Source organism: Elephas maximus, chromosome 26 (genome assembly GCF_024166365.1).
Source record: "Elephas maximus indicus isolate mEleMax1 chromosome 26, mEleMax1 primary haplotype, whole genome shotgun sequence".
In the NCBI taxonomy this organism is placed as follows: domain Eukaryota; kingdom Metazoa; phylum Chordata; class Mammalia; order Proboscidea; family Elephantidae; genus Elephas; species Elephas maximus.
In genome coordinates, this window is record NC_064844.1 from 6968393 (window position 1) to 6989394 (window position 21002).

At 43.6% G+C, this 21002-nt stretch overlaps 3 protein-coding genes across 14 annotated transcripts in view; 2 read left to right on the plus strand and 1 right to left on the minus strand.

Moving 5' to 3' along the window:
* The window catches only part of MTIF2 (mitochondrial translational initiation factor 2), a 33908-nt gene extending 31527 nt beyond the window's left edge, over positions 1-2381 (plus strand). For 6 of the 8 annotated variants that reach the window (XM_049870571.1, XM_049870573.1, XM_049870574.1 and 3 more), the window contains one exon: positions 121-2381. In XM_049870571.1, the coding sequence (XP_049726528.1) occupies positions 121-293 (173 nt within the window). In that variant the 3' untranslated portion in view covers positions 294-2381. The remainder of the gene's footprint in view (positions 1-120) is intronic. The other 2 variants (XM_049870575.1, XM_049870576.1) reach the window with 1 other exon arrangement.
* On the minus strand, positions 2379-5499 carry RPS27A (ribosomal protein S27a). Its single transcript, XM_049870578.1, has 5 exons — positions 5325-5499; positions 4610-4664; positions 4079-4164; positions 3084-3215; positions 2379-2562 (listed from the first exon to the last, which is right to left on the minus strand). The coding sequence occupies exons 1-5, from the start codon at positions 5370-5372 to the stop codon at positions 2413-2415; spliced, it is 471 nt and encodes a 156-aa protein (XP_049726535.1). The 5' UTR covers positions 5373-5499; the 3' UTR covers positions 2379-2412.
* A 341-nt stretch (positions 5500-5840) lies between these two features.
* Positions 5841-21002, plus strand: part of CLHC1 (clathrin heavy chain linker domain containing 1) — a 52358-nt gene continuing 37196 nt past the window's right edge. For 3 of the 5 annotated variants that reach the window (XM_049870421.1, XM_049870423.1, XM_049870424.1), the window contains exons 1-3: positions 5847-10169; positions 13777-14035; positions 18392-18579. In XM_049870421.1, coding sequence (XP_049726378.1) covers positions 13859-14035; positions 18392-18579 — 365 coding nt within the window. In that variant the 5' untranslated portion in view covers positions 5847-10169; positions 13777-13858. Of the gene's footprint in view, positions 10170-13776; positions 14036-18304; positions 18580-21002 lie in introns of those variants that run through there. The other 2 variants (XM_049870422.1, XM_049870425.1) reach the window with 2 other exon arrangements.

Consider the following 21002-nt stretch of genomic DNA (forward strand, 5'->3'; position numbering starts at 1 on the left):
TCGATACCCTTTGCCAACACCATAATTCAACTGCATCAATTCCTTGTCAGTCTTAATAGGTGCTCAATATTTGTTGAATACATGAACCTTAAATTTCTTCAATTTTTTTTTTTTTTTAAGGTTCATTAACCTCACTGAAACACCATAAGGATGATGTTTCAGTCATCAAAACTGGAATGGACTGTGGTCTCAGTTTGGATGAAGAAAATATAGAATTTAAAGTGGGAGATGAGATGGTTTGTTACGAAGAAAAAGAAGTTCCAAGCAAGACTTCTTGGGATCCAGGATTTTAAAATTAAAAAATGACAACATCTTGTTTCATTATAGAGCAACTAGTTTTGTTTTACTGAAGGGGTAAGCATTCAAGATTACAGCACTCTGGTCAGAAGTACTCAAGTTGCTCCACCGAGTGTTACTGTGCATTAGAAAACACCGTCAGTGCTACAGAAGCGGACCTTATTTAAGCCTCCAGCTAGAAACCCTGGAGTGGAACAGCAGCAGTGTAATAAAAGGGACTGTACACCATTGGTGTACCACTGAGTGCCACGATCACAATTGAACATCCTCCAAGCGTATGCTTTAGTTAGAAGTAGTGTGCAGTCAGTCCTACGGGAATTGAGCTTCACGGGCAAAATGTTCTCAGGTGCAGTGGAGTCCGTTTCTGACACGCAGTGACCTACCGTGACAGAGTAGGACTGCCCCATAGGGTTTTCTAGGCCATACTCTTTATGGAAGCAGACCATCAGGTCTTTTCTGGAGCTACTGAGTGGGGTTCACACCACCAACCTTTTGGTTATTGGCCAAGTGTTTAACCGTTGCAATAACAGGGCTCTTGGGGGGGAAAAAAAAAACAGTTGCCATCAAGTGGATTCCAACTCATGGCTACCCTATAGAATGGAGCAGAACTGCGTCATGGGGTTTCCAAGGCTGTCATCTTTACAGAAGCAGACTGCCTCATCTTTCTCCGGTGGAGGAGGCTGGTAGGCTGGAACCCGGCTTTTGGTTAGCAGCTGAGCTCTTAACCACTTCGTCACCAGGACTCCTTCCTTGAGCAAAAAAGTGTCAAATACCGCTTGAAATTTTTTTAGTGTTAGCGGCACTAATAGGTAATCCCTTTAAACCAGAACAAAACCAAACCTGTTGCCATCAAGTTGATTCTGACTCAGTGACTCTGTAGGACAGAGTAGAACTGCCCCATAGAGTCTCCAAGGAGTGGCTGGTGGATTCAAACCGCTGACCTTTTGGTTAGCAGCTGAACTCTTAAACTGCTGTGCCAACAGGGCTCCAGATTCCTTCTTTAAAGAGTTTAAATTCCTAAGAGTTCATACTTGGTATTGGCATTAGTGTATCCCCTTGTCCCCTAAACATCCCAAACCACCCAGGGATACTGAGGATACATTTTGAAGTTGGTGACTTAAGCTCAGCCTTTAAATTTTCTGTATATCAAAACAAATATGCTGTAGCTTTTAGGTTAAGATCATAAGCTTCTAAGTATTCTTTGTCTTAAGAGAAAACTCATACAAAAGTCTATCTGGAGATTTTGTCCCCCATCCCTGGGGACATCTGGCATTATCTGGAGACATGCTGGGTTGTCATTAACTGGGTGGGGGTGTGCTACTGACGTTTAGTTGAGGCCAGTGATACCGCTCATCATGACGCACAGGATAGCCCCCCACGACAGAATTTCTGACCCAAAATGTCCCTAGTACTGAGGTTGAGAAACTCACAAACTATTGTCTGTCTAGATAACTTATGTAGTAAGTACAGTCTTAACTTTGCTGCTAAAGTATAATTAGGTTAATTTAGAGCTTATGTTATCAGTCCTCATTCTCTCCTCCCCACCCCCTTGTAACCACTATTTTCAGTCTGACCTTCCCTATTTTGGGTATTGCATATAAAAATTATAGTATGACTTTTTGTGTCTTATTTCACTCAGCATGTTTCCAAGGTTTATCCAGATTGTAGGATGTATATTTCATTTTTTATGGCCAAATAATTATTATGGACATTTGGGAAGCCCTGGTAGTAACGTGGTTAAGAACTTGGCTGCTAAACCAAAAGGATGGCAGTTCCAACCTACCCGCTGCTCCTTGGAAATCCTATGGGGCAGTTCTACTTTGTCCTATAAAGTTGCTGTGTCAGAATCAAATTGACAGCTATGGGTTTGGTTTGGGTACGTAATGAAAACACCACAGACCTTACCAAGTAGTTGGCACCAGGCAAGTATCCAGAGCCAATGACTGGATCACACAATCCGCAGAAGGAAAATTCACATAACAGCACGTCAGAGAGGCGCTATCAACAGAAATCAAGTGGCCGTCGGTTTGAAGCTGAAAAATCATTCTGAAAAACTATTTCAATAAAACTCAACAACTAAGTGTTAGTTCATGTCTTTTATTAACCCATCCACAATTACTTGTCTTCTGGTTTGTTGAAGCAATAGGTCAGACAACACTTGCCACAGTAATGTCTATCGAAGTGGCTGGCCATAAAAACCCCAGCACCACACTCATCTGAAGGGCACTCCCGACGAAGCCGACTGATTTTGCCATTCTCATCCACCTGAAAACACAAACTTGCTGTGAGATAATTTTATAACACATTCCTAAGTTTTTAGTTGAAGCGACTCAGAATACTTAACCCTCTGATTACACAATACTGGTATAACTTTAGTGCTTACAAACTAAAACACCAGAACCTGAACAAAAGAATTCACAGGTCCAGCAATGTTTACACATTAAAGTCCCTGCTTTGCAAGTGGCAGAGCTAAAAACCTGAACCCAGATCTGATTTCTAACTCAGTAACCCAGGCTGGAAAATGCAGCCAAGTTGAACCTCATTAGGAGAGCTCTTTCAAATACCATACAGAAACTTTTACATTGTACAAGGCTTGAAATCAAGACATTTACACTGAACTTTTTTTTTTAATTCTCATTTCAGAAAAAGCTCATTTAAGCAAAAGTAGGTAATATTGGATGTTCAAGTGCAATTACTCCATGAAAGATCTAAGTTACTACGAAGGTTAAGTTTCCAAATAAGCCAAGGCTTTGCGTATCATCTGTCAACACCCAGAAGTGGCTCACCTTGTAGTATTTTAGGACAGCCAGCTTAACCTTCTTTCTCTTATGCTTATTCTTCTTGGGAGTAGTGTAAGACTTCTTCTTCCTTTTCTTAGCACCACCACGAAGTCTCAAGACAAGATGAAGAGTGGACTCCTGTCAATGGAAAAGAGGATGAACCAGAAAACAGGTTTTTGAAAGATTACATGAATGGTCATGCTGCATCAACAACCAAGCACCATTCCTCTTCTAACTGGAAGCAACAGAAAATACATGACGGAGAGGGTGATCTGATTCTTAACTACACGGAAATTAAAGAACACATTACAGGACACCATGGGATGCAATCATCAAAATCCAGAAAGTGAGAAACTACAGGAGTGTTTCTCAAATGTCAATGTAGGAGTCACCTGGGAACCTTGTTAAAATGAAGATTGACTCAGGGCACAGGTGAGAACTCAATTTTTTTAAGCAAGTTCCTGGTTGATAGGGAGATGCAGCTACTATATAGACCAGGTTCTATAGACTAAAAACCGGAAAGAATAGTTAAAGATGAGAAGAAACACATATAGCAAAGAAAAGATGAACACTGACTGGATTATTAATTAAGAAATAAATAGTACAGAGATTGTTTTTAAAAATTAGCGTCAATGGCACAGTGGTTGAGTTCGCCTGCTAACTAGAAAGTCAGCATTTCCAATCCTTCAGCCACTCCCTGCAAAACCTATGGGGCAATTCTACTCTGTCCTATAGGGTCGCTATTAATCAGAATTGGCCCAAGAACAATGGGTTTGGATTCATCTTGTTTAGAGGTACAGAGCAGAAATATTTACCAACGAAACGATGTAGGGGATTTATTTTAAAATAGCAGGGTGGAAGGGAGGCTAAATGAACACAATCTGACATGTTGGTAACTGAAGTAATAGGTTCCTTATACTATCCTCTCCATTTTTGCATGTCAAAATTCAAAGTAAATGTTTCGTATTTACTCTTAACGACTACTCTTTACCTCAACGCACCTTTTGAATGTTGTAGTCAGACAAGGTACGTCCATCTTCCAGTTGCTTGCCAGCAAAGATCAACCTCTGCTGGTCAGGAGGAATCCCTAAATGAGGGGGAAAATTTAAAACAGTAGAAGCAATCTACCAAAGATTTACAAAATAATCATCCTGTGTGTCAACTGAGTTTTACTAACAGTGATCACCAAGCTGTACTACGAGCTAAACATAGTCTTAAACGTTTACACATTTTTCTCGTTTAACCTCAGTGACAACACTTAATGGTGATGTTCCTATAACCCCGGCTTTACAGAGGAGAACGAGTTTTAGAAAGTTAAATAACTTGTCCGAATTCGCAGAGGAAATGCCACGCGGGGACTGCACCCAAGCGGCTGGGCGCCACGCTTTTTCCGTTTGTCCTCAGCGCTGCTCCCCAAGTCCTTGGCCTGCTCGGCGCGGCTTCTCCCCACAGCACCCGCTCTGGAACCCCCCGAGGGAGACTGAGGTCTCCACCCGCAAAGCTCCCCAGATAGCCGACAAAACAGCGCTTGCCTTCCTTATCCTGGATCTTGGCCTTCACGTTTTCTATCGTATCCGAGGGCTCAACCTGGGAGTTAAAAGCGCCAGTGTGACGATCACGGAGCCGGCGGGCAAGCTCCGAGGTCCCCCCCATACGCCCGCACACCGCCCCCCCGGCCGCACGTCCTCGCGGCCACGCGGGGACCCCCGTCCCCACCGCGTCCCCCGTCCCCCCACGTTCTCGCGCCCACGCGGGGTCCCCGTCCCCACCCTGTCCCCCCGTCCTCGCCCCCACGCGGGCCCCCCGTCCCCACCCCGTCCCCCCTCCCCCCACGTCCTCGCGCCCACGCGGGGCCCCCCGTCCCCCCACGTCCTCGCGCCCACGCGGGGACCCCCGTCCCCACCCCGTCCCCCCTCCCCCCACGTCCTCGCGCCCACGCGGGGTCCCCGTCCCCACCTCGTCCCCCGTCCCCACGTCCTCGCGGGGTCCCCGTCCCCACCCTGTCCCCCCGTCCTCGCCCCCACGCGGGTCCCCCGTCCCCGCCGCGTCCCCCGTCCCCCCACGTCCTCGCGCCCACGCGGGGACCCCCGTCCCCACCCCGTCCCCCGCCCCCGCCGCGCAGGGACCCGCTCGGGACGCCAACCACGTCAGGAACAAACTCGGAAGCCAGACGTTAAGGCGGCGCGGCCGGGCCCGGAACCCAGCAGGCCCTCCCCGGCCGCGCCTTCCCCGCCACCCGGGCCGCACCTCCAGGGTGATGGTCTTCCCCGTCAGGGTCTTCACGAAGATCTGCATCTTGGCGGCGGTCCCACCGGAGTGCGAGGGAAAGGAGCAGCCGGCCAAACCGGGGACACAGGGCAGCGCCGCCCGGCAGACGCACTCGGCGCAGATGGCGGCTCGGAAAGGAAGGCCGCGCGCCGGCCACGGGGTTTCCCGGCGCCCCCGCGCAAGGCCCCCGCTTAGGCGGCCACACCGAACGCCTGACTGCAGCCCCAGCGGCCGTCCAGCCGAGTGCCGGGCCGGGTCGGGACCGCCCTTCTCCCCCTGCCTCGACGGAGCTCTCACCTTAACCTTCGGGATGGTCTCGAAATAGCAGATTTAAACAACTTTAAAAAAATGCACTTAAAAGGCGTTTTCCTATATAGTCGATGTGGCTGGGAGGGGCTTTACAGGAGGCGGAGCCGAGGGAGGTGGGGTGAGGAAAGGGGAGGAAGTGGAAATGGATTCTGGGAGCTGTAGTTTTCTGCGGCTTCCTTCCGACCAGGACTACTCGTCCCAAGATGCAGTTCCACACCCCGGGCTCCCTAGTTACTGTCTCCGGGGGCTGGAGTCTGGTTGGAGGAAGGGCAGCAGGTGAGGCGGGCAGGACGGGAGAAGAGCCGAGGTTCGGAGGAAGTGGGTCGGGGCCAGAAGTGTCCAGGAGGGAGGTCAGGAGGCAGGCGAGGGTCTGGGCCGCGAGAGTGGCCGTCACTCCCTTTCAGCGCCGGTGAGGGCGGGATCAGCAATCACCTAAGCTCACCTCGGGCCCCCGAGAGAAGTGGGTCCCTGTGGAAACTCCAGGCAAGCTCAGGAACAGGCGAAATCCTAAACAAAAACAAACAAAGAACTCGGGTTTGTCTGCTTCTCGCCATTCGGCCCCACCCCGCCTTCAACCCCCCAGGTCTCCTGGCCTGAATTCTCACTGTTCTGTGTGGAACGGTTTAATGTGTTGAAGATCTCAGGAATTTTCGGATTTTACAGTGAAGCCTCAGAGGAAAGAGCCCTGCGGGATGGTGGTTTCGCTGTCCAATGTCCGAGTCTGGACGCCGGGAGAGGTGCAGCGGGGCGCGCGCGGCAGGAGAAGCCCTTGGAGGGTGTGGGTGGTCTCCCGGCAGGGCCGGCCGGTTGGAAGGGAGTCAGCCCTTGCCCTGTCCTTTCTCCACTCAGCAGACCACCGAGACCGAGCCCTGCCTAGTGAGCCTTTTAATGTCTTCTCTTTGTCTCCGTCCTCTGCCGTCTTCACATCATCCCTAGTTCATGGCGACCCTATGTGTTTCAGAGTAGAAGTGTACTGTCTGAAGAGTGCCAGGCCTTCCTTCTAGGCGTCTCTGGGTGGATCCGAACTGCCTAGTTCAAAAACAAAGACCAAACCCATTGCCATCCAGTCGATTCCGACTCATAGCGACCCTAGAGACCCTAGTTCAGGCCCTCCTTAATTCTCTCCTGGAGGAGTTCAGTATCCACATCCTACCTACTCTCCAGTCTTTTCTCCTTTCCAACCTACCGTCATTATTGCCTTCAGAATATTCATTCTAAAAAGCAGAGAATGATCGTGTCTTTATTCTACTTCGGATACTTTACCAGCTAGCCTCCGCGTGAGTGGTAAAGTCCGAGTTCCTTAGTATGACATTCGGCTTCTGCCTCCCTGACAGCCTAATCTGCCAAACCCCATTCCTCACTTTATACTTTGATAATACTGACCTAATTGAAGTCCCTGACTTAGATGCTCATGCTATGGCACTTAGGGAAAATCCATTCCCTCTCCTGTAACCCCTTCATCCCCTGGTCCACCAACGAGTCTCCACCTTTACAACAAAACTCTTTGAAAGAGTTATTTATACTCCTTGTCTCCATTTTTTCCCCTTCAGTTGACTTTCAGAGCCACTCCTGTCAGGCTTTTGTCCCCACTATTCCAGTGAAAGGGCTCTTGTTATGGTCGTTAATGACCTCCATGTTGTTCAATGGTCATTTCATATTATCTGATCTATCAGCAGCATTAGACACATTGTTCACTTCCTCCTTCTTTGAAACACTTTTTTTTTGGACCCTTATTTCAGGCCTGCATTTCTTTATTTAATACATACCAAAAAACCAAACCCAATCCACTGCCATCGAGTCGATTACGACTCATAGCAACCCTATAGGACAGAGTAGAACTGCCCCGTAGAGTTTCCAAGGAGCGCCTGGTGGATTCAAACTGCCAACCTTTTGGTTAGCGGCCATAGCACTTAACCACTGCACCACCAGGGTTTCCTTATTTAATACATAGCTCCCTAAAAAGAAGAAAAATACGTAATCTAATACGAATTAGAGGGATTTAAAGCTGCCCTACTTTGAAGCTCTTTGGTTTTTTAAATTGAAATTTTAAATTGAAAATTATGTGGTTCGGCTCTTCCCCTTTTTACATGTTGCTTTTTTCTTTTTCTTAAGTATTTTCTTGTGGTTTGGGTGACAGTTTACAGAGCAAATTAGTTTCCCGTTCAACAGTTTATACACATTTTGTTTCATGACATTGGTTGCAGTCCTGTCGATGTGACAGCATTCTACCCTATTCCTCCCTGGGTTCCCTGTTTCCATTCGCCCATCTATCCTGCCCCTTCCTGCCTTCTGAACTTTGTTTTGGGGCAGATGCTTCCCTTTTGGTTTCATATGGTTGATTGTTCTGAGGAGTGTGTTTCTCACTGGTGTTATTGTTCACTCGATGAGCCCGTTGTTTGGCTGAAAGGTGATCTCTGAGAGTGGGTTCTGTTCCAGTTTTGAAGGGTATCTGAGGGCCATGGTCTCAGGGGTTCCACCAGTCTCTATCAGACCAATAAGTCTGATATTTTTCATGAATTTGAATTTTGTTCTACATTTCTCTCTCACTCTGTTCAAGGCCTTCTATTGTGATCCCGATCAGAGCACTTGGTACAAGTAGCTGGGCACCATCTAGTTCTTCTGGTCTCAGGCTAGTGGAGGCTATGGTTCATGTAGTTCGTTAGTCCTTTGGACAGATTGTTTCCTTGAGTCTTTGATTTTCTTCAGTCTTCTTTGTTCTGGATGGGAAGAGATCAATAGTTGCTTGTATCCTAGATGACCATCACAAACTTTTAAGACCCCCGATGTTTCTCACCAAAGCAGGGTGTAGAACATTGTCTTTATGGACTCTGTTATGCCAATTGACCTAGATGTCCCCTGAGACTGTGTCCTAAGCCCTCAAGCCAAGTGACTCAGTCCCTCAAGGTGTTTGGTTGTGGCTAAGATGTTTTCATTACTGTGCCCTCTGTGTGCTCGGCTATATACATGGATATATTGGCAGTACATACAAATACATATTTGCATTGGGCAAATCTGCTGTGAAAGACCTCTTCCTCTCTCGTACCCTACATCTAATCCCTCAGCAAATCTTGTTGGCTTTTATTTTCAAAATATATGTGAAGTACTTCTCACCATCTTCACTGCTACTCTGCTGATTTGAACCACCGTCATCTTGCCGGGGTTATTGCCATAGCCTGCTAATAATTTCAGTTTTGACTCTCGTCTATTCTCCATAGAGCAGAGAGAACGATTTTTAAGTCAGCTAATGTCACTCCTCTGCCACAGCCCTCCAATGACTTGTTATTTTACTCATAGTAAAGTCTCAGTTCTGATAAGCCAGGCTGTCACTCCAGCAGTGGAGTGAGCAGGGCCATAATCCAGCCTGTTACTTCTGTTGCCAAGCCTGCTCAGAGAAAGAAGCACCTTTTCCTTACCTGCACAAAGGGGCTCCATGGGCTACTGGTGGGGCTGTCATCAAGGCCCTAAATCCTAAATGGTCTGGGAGCTATCTTTCCGGGCTTCTTTCTCCTCTCACCTTCTCATTCTTTCCTAGCCCTGCTGGCCTTTTTGCTGTTCCTCTGACATGCTCTCCTGCCTCAACGCCTTTGGACTTGGGGCTCTCTCTGCCTAGGCTACTCTTCTCTCCCAGGTATCTATGTGGCTTGCTTTTTTTCAAATCTCTGTGGAAAGTCACCTTATCAGTGAGGCCTTTCCAGCACCCTCTCTCTTTCCTTACTCTCTATCGCCCATACTCTGGCTTCTTTTTCTCCATACAGCATACCCCCATTTTCCCTGCTATGTTTTCACTTGTGCGTTGCCTCTCTCGCTCTCTCCCTCTCCTCGGTTGTAACCTGTGAGGTGAGGACCTTTGTTTGGTTCAGTGCTGTATCTCCAGTGTCTAGAGTAGTGTCAGACACACAGGAGATGCTCCAAAAATATTTGTTGAATAAATGAAGGCAGCACAGCTTACGTGCAGAACACCCTCAGTGTTGTTCTGCTCCATGTTTTCCCTGATGTTTCCTGGCCCTCTCTCCAAAGACCAATGAGATGCCCACCTGGTCTCCTGTCGCCCACTGCGCCCACTTCTATCCATCACACTGCCTTCTCCACCTCATAGAAATGGCTTCGTAACTAGATCCACTAGACCCGACTGGGGACCCTGTGACTTGTTTTGTCTGTACCCCTCAGTGTTTAATATGAATGAAGGAATGAGTGATAATCTTGGTTGGCTTGGGTAACCCAGGGGCATTCTGTAGGTACTAAGGAACTTTAGCTGTGTTCTGGTTTGAGGGTACCACAAGCCTGGTGTCTTCTGAGCAGACCAGATTATCGCTTGGTGATTGTTGATCATTCAGCAAATATTTCTTTGAGTTCCCACTGTGCCAGAAACTGCACCATGTGCTGGAAATATAACAAGGAACAAGAACATTTTGGTTCTCAACCTTGTTAAACGTACAGCCTGACAGGGGAGACAGAGAATATAAACAGAAAGTCTACAACACAATGTGATTGACTGATGACACCGTGCTGGGACAGGTACGTAGTATCACGTGAGAACATGGCAGTGGCACCTGACTGAGTTGAAGGGATTCCGGGGCAGCTTTCCTGGAGCAGTGTAAATTGAAATCGGAGGAATGAGGAAAAGCCAAGCGAAGATAGTGGTATATGCGTGTGGTGTTTAGGGGAGGGGCGGGAGTGGAGAAAAGGAATGCAGATACTGAACCAAAACCGATTGCCTTCGTGTCGATTCCAACTCATAGCGACCCTATAGAACAGAGTAGAACTGCTCCATAGGGTTTCCAAGGCTGTAATCTTTATGGAAGCAGATAGGCACATCTTTTCTCATGAAGTGGCTGGTGGGTTCAAACCACTGATCTTTCAGTTAGCAGCTGAGCGCTTAACCAGTGTGCCACCAGGGCTCCTTGGAATGCAGATGGGGGAGGGAGTTACGCAAGACCCTAAGGTAAGAGAGCAAGTTCATGGGAGTGGGGCTGAGGGTATGGAGAGAATTATTTTTTTTTAGAGTGCTATCGAGTCGTAGAGGCTAGATTTGGTTAGAGAGAAAAAAAGGTCACTGGGTCCTAAAGGCCACATAAAGAAACTTGAATTTTAGTAGGCTAAGTGAAGGAATTTTATCTGAAGGGTTGTAGGAAGCCATGGGTGTTCAGATATCACTATTTAGTCTACAAGGATCTCAGCCATTCCTTCCTCCTTTGATTTTTATCTTTTACTATCTAAAATTGCATTATTTATTTGTACGTAGTCTTTCTCCCCTGTTAGATTTTAAGGTCCAAGGAGCCTAAGACTTTACCCTTAATTTATTGCTGAATCCCTAACCCAGTGCCGTGCACTTAGTAGGCATTCAGTAAATACTGGATCAGTGAATGAATGAACAAACAAATTTCTCATTTGGGAAAACCGTTGATTCATTTACAGGCTATTACTTTGTAGGAATTTATGTTTATTTATAAATTGACTTTTTACAATTCATTTTATTGACATAAAACTAAATTTTTTTTTTTAACTTTGAAATTATTTTGCTCTCTCCATATATATGGCCCATGTGCAGTATTTACAGGCCAGATGTGTTATTTTAGATAAACCAGATAGCAGTTATGTTACCCAAACGTGGTAAAATTAGATGGTTATTCATCACAGTATCATTTGTAATGGTGAAGATGTCCAACTGTGGGGGAATGATTAAATAAATTATGGTGTATCATGCCATGGAAGACTATGCGATCATTAGAAATCATGTTTTTGGAAAATATTTAACAACATGGAAAAGTGCTTTTAATATTAAGTGAATAAAAACTAGAATGCAAAACTAAATATGGGGTTTGACCCTTATAATTATAAAGATTGGAAGGAAATATACCACAATACTAATAGTGATTATCTTTAAATGATTGGACTCTGGATCATTTTAGTTTTTTTTTAATTAATTTTCTTTGGTTTATAGTTTCCCAATGTCACACCATAATTATATACTCCTGTAGTCAGAGCGAAAAAGTTAAAGTGTTGTGCAGCAGTGTCCCTTGCGTTATTCACAATAGCCAAACGTGGGAAAACCCAATTGTCCATCAACAGATGAGTAAGTAAACAAAATGTGGCATACCTAAAATAGAATATTTTTCAGCCAGTAAGAGAAATGAAGTAGCAGTTCTGTACATGCTGCAACACGGATGAACCTTGAAAACGTTTTGCTAAGTGAAATGTCGGATGCAAAAAGACAGGCTGTATGATCCCACTTATGTGAGGAAACCCAGGTGGTGTAGTGGTTAAGACCTACAGCTGTGAACCGAAAGGTCAGCAGTTTGAATCCACCAGGTGCTCCTTGGAAACTATGGGGGCAGTTCTGCTCTGTCCTGTAGGGTCGCCAGGAGCTGGAATCGACTCAACGGCAATGGGTTCACTTATGTGAAATTCCTAGAATAAGCAAATGTGTGAGACAAAAGTTTATTAGTAGTTACAGGGGTTTGGGGGTGAGGGTCATGGGGGGTATTGCCTAAGGGATACTGAGTTTCTGTTTGGAGTGATACAAGCTTCTGGAAATAAATAGTGGTTGTTATGGATTGAATTATGTCCCCCAAAAATATGCGTTGTAAATCCTAACCTCTATACGTGTGGTTATAATCTCATTTGGGAGTGCATTGTCTTTGTTATTTTAATGAGGCAGGATTAGTGCAGAGTATATTTTGAGTCAGTCTCTTGAGATATGAAAGAGATTAAACAAGCAAGCAGAGGAGAGATGGAGGAAGGGTCATGCCAAGCCACAGTCTTCAAGGATCCAGGAAGCAAGCTGAGCGACAAGGACCCTCCCCCAAGAACCAACAGAGAAAGCCTTCCCCTAGAGCCAGCGCCCTGAATTCGGACTTCTAGGCTCCTAAACTGTGAGAGAATAAATTTCTGTTTGTTAAAGCCATCCACATGTGGTGTTTCTGTTATAGCAGCACTAGATGACTATGGCATTGGCGATGGTTGACAACATGATCAATGTAATTAATGTCACTGAATTGTACACTTAAAAATGGTTAAAATGATCAATTTTTATGTATATTTTATCCCCCCCGCCCCCACAAAGGTAAAACATTTTGCATCACCAGACATTTTTAAGCCAGCCAGGGGTTCTGTTCGGTGGGTATGTGAAGATTTTAGGAACCATCTAACATATGTAAGGCCAGTTGCATCATGCTTCTTCCAAAAGAGCTCTGTAATGTAGTTTCTTGAAAAGTGTACTTTTTCAAGTAAAAAAGTCTTGCTTGTTATGTTTGACATCATTGGTGGATGAATTTTTGCAGAAGTTCTGACCTTTTACTTTTCTGTTGTACTTTCCTATTAAAGATGAGAATTAAAGTTTATCATAAAAATTCCGTTTTTGTTTGCTGGGCACTGAGTTTATATTAATGGTGGTAGAATATTTTGCAAAAAGGTAGGGATAACGGTGGCACAACAGGAAAAATGTTACTGACGCCGTTGGATTGCAAATGTGGAGGTGGTGGTGCCGGTGAGTATTTTGGTGCGCGTGTATTCACCACAATGAGAAATAATTAATTTCTTAATCATTTATAGCCACCGTGTGCTGGGTGACCGTGACTGGGCAGGCAGGCACTGGAGTGGAGAGATATTTGTCTTGTTTGTGTCATGAAGAGACTCAGAAACTTGTGTCCCAAATGAAATAAACAAAATACTAAACTTTAGAAAGTGTTAAGTTAAACCTAATAAGCCATCCAGTTGTATGATACACAAAAGGGAACTGGAACTTGGTTGGTAATAGAAGACCTCTTTACTGACTGGGGAAACCCTGGTGGCATAGTGGTTAAGTGCTACAGCTGCTAACCAAAAGGTCAGCAGTTCGAATCCACCAGGTGCTCCTTGGAAACCCTATGAGTCGGAATCAACTCGACGGCAACGTGTTCGGTTCGATTTACTGACTGAGGGCGATGTTTGGTATTTCTGTTCTACACGTGTAGCATGTGAAAGTAGAACAGCAGAGACTTTTTAATTCATAGATTGATATTTCAGAGAGCGATCCACAGGGATTTTTTTTTCTGAAACAAATATGCATAAGTTTAGATCAATATTCAGCTTAGTGTTGTTAAAGCTTTAGATTAATTGGTGGTCTTTTTTCTTTTTCTTTCAGGCCTATCAAAGTATGGGCTTTGTTGCAAAAACAGGTCAAGATTTAACTTTCCTCTGGTGAACAAGTGTGCAGACTGTGACATATGTCATCCCAAGAAATAAATAAAAATGCGGTTCTCCCACCTATCATTAGTAGAAGTGACAGGGAATTTTTGGAAAGTATGCAAAGATACATCACCACAGAAACGAGCAGAGTGGGCTGTAATGAGGAAGGACCTGCTGACGAATATTACATCATATACCGAAACGTTTTTGATAAGGTATCATATGTTCTTAAGACAATGGAGCGTTCATGTGGGTAGAAGTGGTTTATCCTGACAAGTAGTATTCCGGCCTTGGGAACACTGCTTACTGCTTCGTTGACCATATTCCAGTTGTGAATTTTGAAAAGCTCATCCAATTTGACAGAAAGGGATGAATGGGGAAATGAGATGCTGGATTTATATTACTAGACTGTTAATATGGAGCCTGACAGCGCAGTGGTTAAGAACTTGGCAGCTAACCAAAAGGTCAGCAGTTTGGATCCACCAGCCACTCCTTGGAAACCCTATGGGGCAGTTCTGCTCTGTCCTATAGGGTATCTATGAGTCGGAGTCAACTTAATGATACCTAACAATGACGACAAAACTCTTAATGAATTTTCTGAAGGAGGTTAATGAGTCTTTTGAGGGAGACCTGGTGGCACAGTGGTTAAGTGCTTGGCTGCTAACCGAAAGGTTGGCGATTCAAACCCACCAGCCTCCCCGCAGGAGAAAGATGTGGCAGTCTGCTTCCGTAAAGATTACAGCCTTGGAAACCCTATGGGGCAGTTCTACCCTGCCCTACAGGGTCGCTGTGAGTCAGAATCAACTTGAAGGCAGTAGGTTTGCGTTTTTTTTAGAAAGTTTTAGAAATGTATATTGGTCCTTTAAATGCTTGCAGTTTACCAGCCTACCCTACTTTTCACTCACTTTTTTAACTGCCTCAGAAGATGCTCTGACAGAAAGGAAGTAGTATCAGTGTCCTTTCTTCCTTGCCTCGAGGAAGTAATTACTTACCTTACAACTTCTGTAAACCGTTGGTGTCAAGTAAAATAGCCACAGGCAAAATAGGAACTGAGTCTAGTTTAATTTTTAATCATTACACAGGATGAGTTTTATTTCCCCTCTGAATAAAAAAGTAGTGTCTCACTCTCAGGGAAAGTGAGCAGAACGTAACAGCACGTGACTGCCAGTGGAATCACAACGTTTGATGCACCAGAGTATGAAACAGAGAAACAGTCCAGGAAATCTGTCTTTTAGGATTGGTACATTGACAGGTTAGCTTCATTTCATGTATTGTTATGATCAGTGCTATTGCTTCTTGATGTTTTAGCAAATAAGGAATATCTTAGATGCGTATTTAAATAAAGGCAGTATCTTGACTAGGTCCCCAAACTATCAAGAGTTATGCCAAGGTTCTGCTTGTGTGAAATCAGCCAAGGAAGGCTGTCACAACTGTGACATGCTTATCCGTGTGTGCTAAAGTGCTGACATTTTTCAGAATTTTTCTTACGTGAAGAGTTGCCTACTTTGAGTTACGATAGATATAGTGAAGTCCTTTTGGGGGTGATGTTGGTAAATTTAATTCTTAGAGAAAAGACGTGGGATTAAATAAATAATGTCTACATCTATAGAACATGTGAAGGAGCCCTGGTAGTGCAATGGTGAAGCACTCGGATGCCACTGGAAGTTTGGTGATTCGAGTCCACCTAGCAGCTCCACAGGAGAAAGACGTGGCAATCTGCTCCTGTAAAGATTAAGAATAAAAAGGCCAAACCCGTTGCTGTTGAGTCAATCCTGACTCATGCTGACCCTATAGAACAGAGTAGAACTGCCCCAAAGGGTTTTCAAGACGTGGCTGGTGTATTCAAACTGCTGACCTTTTGGTTAGCAGCAGAGCTCTTAACCACTGTGCCCCCAGGTCTCCGGTGTAAAGATTACGGCCTAGAAGACCCTATAGCAGTTCTACTGTGTCACATAGGGTCACTATGAGTCGAAATTGACTTAGCGACACGTAACAACAACGTAGTCCATGTTCCTTTTCTCCCTGCTCCCCACCCCCAAGATTTGCATGTATTAAAGAATCCTATCCTTCAGGACTGAGAAGGGATCCAACGTAGAAATCATTTGGTACTTAGAGAAACTTTTCTTCTAGCTTTTCAATAACAGGTAATCTCTTCTTCCATTTTCATGTTATTCGAGCATGTGTTAATAATCTATTAATGACTTCCTTGTCTGATATTCCTTCACTCGTAGGAGGATCTAGCTGGGCAGAAGATGAAAGTATCAATTTGCATATCTGGATTCTTGTAACCAGAGGACAAATGCCAAATTGTATTGAAAATCAAAGATAGAGGGTTTGGTTTGCGGTTCCTCAGAAAAGTTAAACAGAATTATCGTATCCTAGGTATATACCCAAAAGAAAAGCAGGGGCTCAACCAGATTTTGAAGAGAAAGAAAGAGTTAGACTTGGAGAAACATGCTGGAATCAAAGCAAGGAGGGCCTGAGAAGACTCGTATACCAGGAGTAATGGGTATGGTAGGGAGAGCCAAGGACTTAGTGAGCAAAGATGACAAAAGCTAGGAAGAGTCAGGTGCTCTAGAGATGGGTGAATTATGGAGGCAACTTGCTCTGGAAAGTGACTGACCCTTTGTATTCCTGGTAGCATGTTGTACAAATAGGCCAGATCCATACATGAGAGTTGAGGTGGAATGGATACTATCCCTTTTCTCCCTCAGACCCCTGTACTTGGTAAGTATATCCGTGATTTTCTTGGGTTTAATGGAAGCCTTAATACAGGGGTCTCAAACATGAATGCCTGCAGAGGCCTAGAAGGCAATATAAAAGAGTGAAGTGGGCTGGCTGTAAGAGAATAAGGAATGGTGGGGACAGTGGCAAAATGAAGAACCAACCCAGTTTTAAGCTTCAGCAACTAATTGACATTAAGGGATGAGGGCTCCATATTGGTAGATATTTTAGAGTTTTCAAGAGAAGACAGAAATGTGATTTTTGGGGGTGTGAAATTCCTAAACTTTTAAAACATTTTGTGAGTCAGTCAAAACTACCAGCAGTATTCTACCTGTGGCCTGCCAGTTTGCATTCTCTAATATATTTTCTGTGTATCCTTAAGGGTTTCCATAAAAGGATTCTTCTGAAACCTGCTTATGTTAGCAGACAGACATGGGAGCTGATCGTAGTGTCACTAGAAGTCTATTGTCCATCCATTAATGTGTCTGAGTTGTCTTGGAATGTTAGAACCCATGACTGGGGTGTGTAGAATGGAGGGTGTCCAGAAGCAGCAGGGTGTTTAGATTGGGAGACCACAGATTGATGATCTCTGTTTTGTGAAAGGTTTCTGGTTCGTAGTCCTCCTGGTTTGGGTAGATAGGTGGGTAGTAAGGCTGTATCAGAAAAAAAACCATTATCTCCTACGCATATATCCTATTCTGGTACTTGACACTGATCAATAATCTGCTTGTACTGTTTCTTGACAGACCAGAAGTCTTCCTGAGTAACTTTTTCTAGGTATTGTTTAGCTAACAGTAAACCAGCCAGGGACACCAGGAGGGCTAAAGATAATAGGAGCAAAAAGCATAATTACAGCTTTCAGGAAAAATTATGGATTAAATCACACCTATTCCCTACGAACTTTGATCCCTTCTGAAATTCTATTGAGCTGAGCAGAATTTGGAAACCATAAATTACTTGTTTATATTTGTAACGTTTTGGTTTTAAAAAAGCACATGTAAAAATATTTCTTGTGCTGTCTCATTAGGGGGAAAGCAGCCAGGAGTACCTAGCAAGGTGTGTATAACTTTCGGTATGAGAGACTGACTTGATTTGTAAAATAAATAAATATGTAATATTTCTTAATTACTTATTTTTGCATGGGTTATGCGTACACAAGATTAACAACAACAACAAAAAGCCAATAAAGAAGAGTGCACAATGGAAAGTCAGGTCTGTTTCACCGTGGGCTCTAGTTTCCTTCCCTCTCTGCAGGCACCCACTGTTACCCTTCAGTGATATTCCGTGTGTAAACACTACTGGGAACCGTGAGAATATAGTGAGGAGGAGGTTTTCCGCGGTTCATTTGACGTCTTGAGAATAGAAATGCGATTTAGGGGTTGAGGCTATTGATTGGTACAAGCTGATGGGTTAGAAGATCAGGGAAGTGAAAGGAGATCCAGGATTTTGAGGTCGGAATGAAGTCATAGACTGGATTTGGAAGGAGTGACGGAAGGTATGTAATTATATTTAAGACATCCACAATAGAGGAAACTAGACCTGGTGTTGGTTTTAACTGACATCATGTGATGGATATGCACATACCAAGAAGAGCAAAACTGTGTTCTTATTTTGTTTGTCTCATATTTAAACTCACAAGTACTATAATCGCAAAGAGCCTGTGTTCAATAAGTACTGTTTAGTGCTCAGTCATATCTGAGGTTGCCAAATGCAAGTTCAAATTTTTAAACTTCTAATTGCTTGTCATGCTTTATTTTAAGGTAATCTGTACTGCTATTTGCAAGGCTTTTGATCCATAATTTATTAGAAAAATATTCAGTACCATAGGCAGAAAAATCGTATTTCAGGTAATAGAGTATGTCACTGCATACAAATCCATTCTCACTTCAATCAAAAGAGAATATGATGCCTTTATTGAGTCAATGAAGAAAGGCCAAAGCACTGCGTTTTGTCTTCACGGAAAACTTAAAGTTTTGGCAGCAGAGCCCACAGCATTGGTATATCACAGGAAGAGAATAGTCCAACTTGAAGCAAAGTAAGTATGTTAGTAGTTAGCCCAAAAAGTGATCATTGCTACTTGATTATATCAGCTACCCAGCATAATTATAACTACTGTTTCTCAGGTTTTTTAACATTTAAATTTCATTTTAAAGCCATTTTTCTATGTTATCCTCTCCTACCAATTTGAAATTACTATGGGGCGCTGATGGTGCAGTCGTTAAGAGCTCAGCTCTAACCAAAATGTTGGCAGTTCTAATCGACCAGCAGCTCCTTGGAAATCCTGTGGGACAGTTCTACTCTGTCTTATAGGGTCACTATGAGTTGGAATCGACTCGATGGCAGCAGATTTTTTTTTTTTTTGGTATATTAATACATATATATATTTAATATGTTTCAAGTAAAAAAATTAATTTTTAAGTAATTGGAGGCACATCGAAGTATGTGTACAAAGGTAAGTAACTTACTAAGAGAATAAAATGCTTACTCTTGTTGAATAGTCTCATGTTTTCTCAGTGTTCTATTTGGTAAATGATGGGTAAATCATTTTTATGGATAATTCCAAATCAACTTAGAAAATTATGCAAAGGTTCATCTCTGTATCTGGTAATATGGCTGGCTAGGTGCTGCGACAGACCCTCCAACTGGGGAAAAATGTAACATAAAACATTATAAAAAATTTTCTTTCAAGAGCATCAGAAACCTGACGAGATAATAAGTTATCAGGGCAAAATCTAGTAGAAAACAAAAGATGAGCAGAACACTAAAGCCACTTTGGCCCTGAGGACATTTATCAAATCTAGTGCCCATGAGCATCAGCTTTTGCTGTGGCATGGGGAGCAAAAGACAAACCCCAGGATCTGCTCAAGGTGTGGAGTCTGCTGCAGAACCTTCTCCATGTAAAGCTGCAAAGCTGGGGTCGTTAAGAGCTACACCCATTATGTTGGATGAACCACCCCACCATAGAGGACTGCATGGAAAATTGCCTTTGCTCAGCAGAAGAAGAGAAACAATAGCAACAACAGCAAAATACCATCCCTGAGAAGTTCTAGCAATAACTGGGTCCCTTTGTGGATTTCCAGCCATATTCACAACTCCTAGACCATGTTTAATAACTGAAGCTTGTGACTTAAAGAGCTCCCGGCTGTTATTTTCCTCAGCCACATGGCAAAGCAAATGCGGATCCTCCTGGAGCCCCTTACATCCTAGGCCTCGAAGCATTTCACAGTAAACAATAGCTTAGCATACAAGGAAATGTGGCATCATGAGTAGCAACCAGTGGAAACAGCACGTAGCAAAAATAAACAGAGATTTCAGATAGTGGAGTTATCAGACGGATTGTAAAATAACTGTTTACTATGTTTAAAGAAGTAAAAGGCAATCTTAAAAAGGACTTTAGGGGCAGGAAACTATTAAAGGTAACCTACCATTTGAACAATCTAGAAACAAGATAGAATAACAACAAAAATACTCAGTGGACCGAATTAACTGCAGATAAGCTACAATTGAAGAGAGATTTCGTGACTTCAGAGAGACAAATTATGAAAGGGGTTAAGAGAGAGAAAGGGTAGCAGCATTATTCATAATAGCCAAAAAAGTGGAGACAACACAATGTCCACGAACTGGTGACTGGATAAACAAAACATGCCTCATCTGTACAATGGAATATTATTTGGGCATAAAAAGGAATGAGATACTGATACATGCTACGTGCTGTGTGGCTAAACCTTGAAAACATTATGCTAAGTGAGAGGAGCCAGACACAGAAGAGCACATCGTGTAATTCCGTTCATATGAAATAGTCGAAATAGACAAATCCAGAGACAGAAAGTAGATTACTGACGGGGAGAGGGCGCTAGTGAGCGACTATTAATGAGTAAGGAATTTGGGGGCAATTAAGTGTTCTAGAATTAGTGGTGATAGTGCACAACTCCGTGAATATACTAAAAAACCACCAAATTGTATACTTTAAAAGGGTAAATTTTATGGCCTGTGAACTGTATCTTCATAAAGCTATTATAAAAGAAGACATGGAGGATAGAGTGAGGAAGTCATATTAAAATGTTTAGTCACAGCTGTAAAAGAAGAGATAATATTTGAGAGAGACAATATTTGCTGAGAAATTTCTAGAATTGGTGAAAGATATCCATTTACAGATTGAAGACGTCAAAAAGATCCCAAACATGATAAATATTAAGACGTATTCAACTGGATTCATCATAAATTGTCAAAGATAGTTCATGAAAATAGCCATAAACTGAAAAACCAAAGCCATTACTGTCCAGTCAGTACCAACTCATAGTGACCCTACAGGACAGAGTAGAACTGCCCCATAGGCTTTACAAGCAGCACCTGGTGAATTTGAACTGCCCACCTTTTGATTAGCAGCCAAACTCTTAACCACTATGACACCAGGGTTTCCAAAGTAGCCATAGAAAGGAGCAGTTAAGACACGTTCTC